Source organism: Triticum aestivum, chromosome 1A (genome assembly GCF_018294505.1).
Source record: "Triticum aestivum cultivar Chinese Spring chromosome 1A, IWGSC CS RefSeq v2.1, whole genome shotgun sequence".
NCBI lineage: Eukaryota > Viridiplantae > Streptophyta > Magnoliopsida > Poales > Poaceae > Triticum > Triticum aestivum.
The window spans coordinates 44,858,640-44,865,633 of NC_057794.1; the positions used below are offsets into that span (position 1 = coordinate 44,858,640).

At 41.9% G+C, this 6,994-nt stretch overlaps 1 protein-coding gene across 1 annotated transcript; it reads right to left on the reverse strand.

The window, feature by feature from the left end:
• Positions 1–5,472: 5,472 nt before the first annotated feature.
• On the reverse strand, positions 5,473–6,659 carry LOC123088353 (LOB domain-containing protein 1-like). The gene has a single exon (XM_044510577.1). The coding sequence runs from the start codon at positions 6,613–6,615 to the stop codon at positions 5,968–5,970; it is 648 nt and encodes a 215-aa protein (XP_044366512.1). The 5' UTR covers positions 6,616–6,659; the 3' UTR covers positions 5,473–5,967.
• Between the last annotated feature and the right edge of the window lie 335 nt (positions 6,660–6,994).

Consider the following 6,994-nt stretch of genomic DNA (forward strand, 5'->3'; position numbering starts at 1 on the left):
TTGTTTTTTAATTTTCAAATTTTATCCCCTTCTAGCTCAGATTTTGGAGGTTCAAGCTTTGATTATAAAAGCTTCTAGCATTAATTTTTATTTTCAAATTTTATCCCCTTCTAGCTCAGATTTTGGAGGTTCAAGCTTTGATTATAAAAGCTACTAAAATATGGATTATATTGTATTCAAATTAATTTATCAATGGTACCTTTTTAAGTTAGGTTCCCACTGTGATTAGTACGACTTCCTTCTAGTGTTTTTTTTTCAAATTTTCAAAATTTATTCCCTTCCAGAGCTTTTGAAATAGTTTTTGGAGGTTCAAGCTTGACTATAAATTTAGCCACTAAAATGTGGATTATCTTGCATTCAAATTAATTTTTCGGTCGTATCTTTTTAAGTTAGGTTGACACTATGATTAGTATGCCCTCCTTCTAGCGTTACATTTTTATTTTCAAATTTTATTACCTTCTAGCTTAGTTTTTGAAGGTTGAAGCTTTGATTATAAAAGCTTCTAGCATTAATTTTTATTTTCAAATTTTATTCCCTTCTAGCTCAGATTTTGGAGGTTGAAGCTTTGATTATAAAAGCTACTAAAATATGGATTATATTGTATTCAAATTAATTTATCAATGGTACCTTTTTAAGTTAGGTTCCCACTGTGATTAGTACGACTTCCTTCTAGCGTTATTTTTTAAAATTTTAAAAATTTATTCCCTTCCAGAGTTTTTGAAATAGTTTTTGGAGGTTCAAGCTTGACTATAAATTTAGCCACTAAAATGTGGATTATCTTGCATTCAAATTAATTTTTCGGTCGTATCTTTTTAAGTTAGGTTCACACTATGATTAGTATGCCCTACTTCTAGCGTTACATTTTTATTTTCAAATTTTATTCCCTTCTAGCTTAGTTTTTGGAGGTTGAAGCTTTGACTATAAAAGCTACTAAAATATGAGTGAGATTATATTGTACTCAAATTAATCCCCCCCCCTCCCCCCGACAAAGAAAAGAAGGCACGTAAGTTTTTTGAGGTTCAAGTTTGACTATAAATTTAGCCACTAAATTGTATGACTACATTTTTATTTGAAATAATTTTCCAGTGGTTAATTTTTAAGTTAGGTTCAAGCTGTGATTAGTACGCTCCTTCTAGCGGGTTTTTAGTTTTTATAATTTTCCCCTCTGACCAAGAAAAGACGGTGCACAAGTTTTTTGAGATTCAAGTTTGACTATCTTAGCCACTAAATGTGGGCTATATGTAACAAAAAGTATATGATTACATTCCTATCTGATAGAATTTTTCAATGGTCAAAATTTAAGTTAGGTTCAAGCTGTGATTGGTACGCTCCTTCTAGCGTTTTTTCCATAACTTTTCCCTCCAACTAAAAGAAGGCGCGCAAATTCGACTACAAATTTAGCCACTAAAATATGGGTTATATGTAATGAAAATTATACAATTACATTTGTATCCAAAAGAATTTTTTAATACTAAAATTTTGAAGTTAGGTTCCATCTGTGATTGGCCGGTTTGGAGCTTGTGAGCGGACCTTATTGCGGGATGGCGGCAAGAGTTGGATGGGCGCTAGGGGAGGGCACGGGTCAGCGGCAGGGCGGGCAAGAGAGAAGTGAGAAAGAAAGGACCGGGGATAAAAGGAGTTTATGGGTGGAGCTGTGCTGTTGGGCCTATGTGGCGACAGTCCGGATGCCCCCTAATCCTCACGGAGATGGTTGTCACACCCTGGTCGATTTGGTCAGCTCGTCAGAAGGCAATCCATGAGGGTATATTACAGAGTCTGCATGCTATCCATTCGTTCGTGACGAGCTATATTGCGGAGCTAGAGGCGTTGAGAAGGCCGGCTACAATCATCTCCGTGAGGATTAGGGGGCACAAGTTTTTTGAGGTTCAAGTTTGACTATAAATTTAGCCACTAAATTGTATGACTACATTTTTATTTGAAATAATTTTCCAGTGGTTAATTTTTAAGTTAGGTTCAAGCTGTGATTAGTACGCTCCTTCTAGCGGGTTTTTAGTTTTTATAATTTTCCCCTCTGACCAAGAAAAGACGGTGCACAAGTTTTTTGAGATTCAAGTTTGACTATCTTAGCCACTAAATGTGGGCTATATGTAACAAAAAGTATATGATTACATTCCTATCTGATAGAATTTTTCAATGGTCAAAATTTAAGTTAGGTTCAAGCTGTGATTGGTACGCTCCTTCTAGCGTTTTTTCCATAACTTTTCCCTCCAACTAAAAGAAGGCGCGCAAATTCGACTACAAATTTAGCCACTAAAACATGGGTTATATGTAATGAAAATTATACAATTACATTTGTATCCAAAAGAATTTTTTAATACTAAAATTTTGAAGTTAGGTTCCATCTGTGATTGGCCGGTTTGGAGCTTGTGAGCGGACCTTATTGCGGGATGGCGGCAAGAGTTGGATGGGCGCTAGGGGAGGGTACGGGTCAGCGGCAGGGCGGGCAAGAGAGAAGTGAGAAAGAAAGGACCGGGGATAAAAGGAGTTTGTGGGTGGAGCTGTGCTGTTGGGCCTATGTGGCGACAGTCCGGATGCCCCCTAATCCTCACGGAGATGGTTGTCACACCCTGGTCGATTTGGTCAGCTCGTCAGAAGGCAATCCATGAGGGTATATTACAGAGTCTGCATGCTATCCATTCGTTCGTGACGAGCTATATTGCGGAGCTAGAGGCGTTGAGAAGGCCGGCTACAATCAGTTCAGCACCAAGTATGCCGGCTGCAAACTCACGACAACCTTGGAAGGCGCCTTCTGTTGGGTTTGTAAAGATTCATGTAGATGGAGGTTTCTCCAGAACATGTGATAGAGGTGCTGCAGCAGCTGTTTGCAGAGATAGCGGTGGAGTTTTATGGGCTCCTCGGCACTTGTTGTCTCCGGAATTACTGATCCGGCTATCCTTGAAGCTTTGGCATGCCGGGAGGGACTTTCATTTGCACTTGATCTTGGGGCTTACAAAGTGGTGATTGTGTGTGATTCTAAGGCAGCGGTCTCGGACATCAGGATGGGAACCAAAGGGAGGCACTCGGTTATTGTGAAGGAGATTGTATCGCGGGCAAAAGAGTTTGCTACATGTGATATCATTTTTGAAGGGAGATCATCGAATTGTGAAGCCCATAGTCTTGCTAAATTTTCTAGTTCTTTAGTTTCTGGTCGCCATGTGTGGCTGGGGATTCCCCAGGATCCCATCATTATTCCTGTAAACCTTGCTACTATCTAAAAAATTGTTGGTTTACCGCTCAAAAAAAAAATTGACATCATGTGGGGGATTCTTGACAGTCCAAACTGTTCAAGTCGGAATAGGAGAGACCGTTGGAGGCCCGGTTTTGTCCGGATTATCTGTTCCAGACAAATAGGGTAGAAGTAGGAGGAGCCCATTAGAGATTTCCTTGGATTCTTTGGTTCTTTCTTCAGTTCAGATACATTTGGTTTAAACCTCACGTTGACCCATGATAAGCGATGGTTTGTTCTTTAAAAGTTCCTCTGTGAGGAGACACTGACCGGCCCCAGTTGACACCCTGGCTAAGTGGCTGGTGATGTTCAGACTTCAGACAGAAAACACTTTGGAAATTTGTGTGAAAAACTTTGACTAAGAGCAGCTCCTTTTCATGCCTGTGGCATCTAGACCATCAGCTGGTTTGGCAAATGGTAAGAAAATAGCCAATGTGTGCGGTGGAGATGTGGCTGAGCAGGGGATTTTGGCTAAAAGGGGCATTTAGTTGTTTACAGTACATCTTCAGCTGTTTTGACATTCCGCACAATATTCCAAGCCGCATACACATTATCGTACTAGCTAATTACTACTGTGTAGTTCTAAAATATAGTTGATCCTCACTAATTTCAATTCTCTCACTATGCAACTATGCCAACTCATCATGTTACCATGCATGAAAAAAGACATATCTTTAATGCAACCATGTCAACCATGCACGAAAAAGTTCCGCCTTTAAAATGCACCATGCATACTACTAAAATTGAATAAATATTTAACAACTATTAAATAATTTATAAATTATATGTACTACATTTTAGTTCCAGTTCTCACATTTATAATCTAAATACTAATGTTTCATACAGCAAAACCTCATTGAAATAATTGTAACTGATTCCCACAGCAACGCACAGGGTGCCATCTCTAATTACTATGGTGTCAGGTCCAACTTCAGTTGTGCCAACCTTTTCCCAGATTCGTGAACCATTGAACGAATTTTGATTTGGTATATTTCTCTACCATCTCAACTATAGATATGCACACATCATGCATGAAATTGTTATTTAAAATACTAAACCATGCCTTTTATTTTGTTTTCGAGAGATGGGTGGGTGCACGAAATGTAGTGTTACAAATATGCATGCAAAGGGACAACGCCGAAAACCGTAGAAAAAGCGTCCACACACACACAACTCAAAAATTGATTCTACTTGTATAGCTTAATTAGGCGGAGATCCTCATGAGTGATGGACACCACATTTCGATAAACTAGTACCCCACATTAGGCGGAGATCCTCAAGAGTTAATAGTAGATGTTTTTTCTCCAAGCCATCGGTGAAAAAAAAATCATTGTTGCTCTATAAGAGAACCGACTATGAAATTGTCCATATCACAAGCGGTTTCTTTTACTCTCTCCTTCCATCTATATAGGGCCTAATGCGTTTTTTAAGACCGCCTTTGACTATTGACAAGATTAATAGTACATGACATGCACAATGTAAAAATTATATCATTGAAAGCTCCTTTCACACACGAATTTAACGATGTGCTTTGTGTAAGTTGCATGTCATATATTATTACTTTAATATTTGGTCAAAATTAGCCTCGAAAAACGCATTAGACCCTATATACATGGAAGGAGGGAGTAACTCCTTTGCAATACATTCATAATTGGCTACAATCTAGGCTCGTGGCATCTAACACTAACTAGATTAATAATGCATCGCTTACAAATGTTCGTTCAACCTTATATACCGCCAAATTGTTGCCTATATGTCGTAAGCCCTAAGTCATGTCTTCCTTTCTCTCATCCTCACACTAATACTAACAATTACCATTTGCTCGTTCAACTCTCTCAGTCAAACTCAAAGACAGATTGATAATGAAGTTGTTTTTTTCTTTCGGAAAAGGATAGTGAAGACGGTTTGAGGAAAAGAACATAGAGAAATGCATCGAGCTTCCTCATCTCATTTTCTGCATACGAAGAAGTCAAGAGAAATAACATAGTTCTTCATCTATAGTACTTGTAATTTACTTTTTTAATTTGAATCAATGAATGCTAGCTTCTTGAGAAACTTCCATCATGTTGTTTGAACGGGAAAAAAAATCATGTTATTGTCTAATTTGTCTGGTTATTTTGGGAGCAAATAAAGGGATGCCGATTCATTAAGTGCTCATAGAACAATGTATCAAAATCAAGCTGATATCAAGTTCACCAGATAAAAAGCACTCCACATGACGTATATTAGACAAAACAAAGAATTTCCCATTCACGCTAAGTTAATTTCTCTAATTCATAGTGAAATGGACAATCACTATTACATGGAGTTGTAGAGAACTAAATATACTCTTCTTGAAAATGACATGCATTTGTTCATGATAGAAATGCAATTTGACCTAACAACACACAAGAGAACCAACCACATCCTTCTTCACAACTGCAGAAGAAGGCAAGGATACAAGTTTCCGTCTCGATTAGGACTTCTCAGAACTTGTTGGAACTTCAACATGACGGAATTTTTTATTCTATGTACTAGTAGTATTTTTGCAACAAAACAACACAAACTCGATCTTCCTCCATCTTGAAACTCCAACAAATTCATCAAGCAGGTCAACCCTTTGGTTAACCCAGTTAAGTAAAATGTAGCACTAGTAATTACACACGAATCATGCGTACGTAGTAGCAGTTGGCCAGTTGAGTGACGAGTGCATCATCCAGTGCGCGCCAGCTTGCGCGCGCTTATGTCCAGAGCGGCTCGTCGGCCCAGCCGACGTGCCCGGCCTGCATGATGCCGCCGCCGCCCGCCGCGCCGCCGTCGACGACATAAAGCGCGTCCGCGTGCGCGGAGCCTACACCAGGCGGTGCGGCGAGCTGGGTCTGTGATCCGCCTCCGCCGGTGCAGTAGGCGTCCTGCGGAGGCGTGGCGGCGGCGGTGGCCACCTCGACGCAGAGCAGCGCGACGAGGTGCGCGTGGTGGGCGCGGGCGGCCGCGAGCTCCGCCTGCGCGCGCGCGAGCTGCGCCTTGAGGCCGTCGACCTGCCTCTGGAGCTGGCAGATGGCGCCGGCGCTGCCGTAGACGGGGTCCCGCGCGCGCGCCGCCGCCTCGTACACCATGCTGCTCACCGCGTCCGCGCGCTGCTCCTCGGGCAGGTCCTGCAGGAGCTTGATGATGTTGCTGGCGCCGAAGACGCGGTGCGCGGTGGCGAACTTGTGGGGGTCCGTGGGTGGGAAGTAGGGCGCCAGCACGCAGCGGTCCACGCACCGGCGGCGGAGGATCTTGCACGCCGCGCACGGGCTCATCACCACCGCCGCCCCCGTCGCCATTGCCGGCGGCGACGTCGGGGTCGGTGAGGAGTGCAACGGCGCCGTGTCGCCCGACGACTCCATGTTCGATCGGTTCGCGCGAGCTCGATTCACTTGGAGCTGAGCTGAGCTAGCTGGTTGCGGAATTCTGTCGCCGTTGGTGCGGTGTATATATAGGGTGTCGATCGGTGTGGGGAAGCTAGGAGTAGAAGCTAGGTGTAGTTGCGGAAAGTGCATTTGATGGCCGATCGAGCTGCACGGAGCCCTTTATTTTTTTTCGTGGAAAATACATTTTCTACACTTCAAAAATAGTTATTTTACACAACTTTAAAAAAAATCTGAGAAAGAATAGAAGCTAGGTGTAGTTGTGGTTTTTAGGAGGGTCTGTATTAAGAGTTCTTGACAAAGTAATTTGCTATTTCTCGGTGGATTAGATTGAACATCTTTGAGCTTTGCACATCTC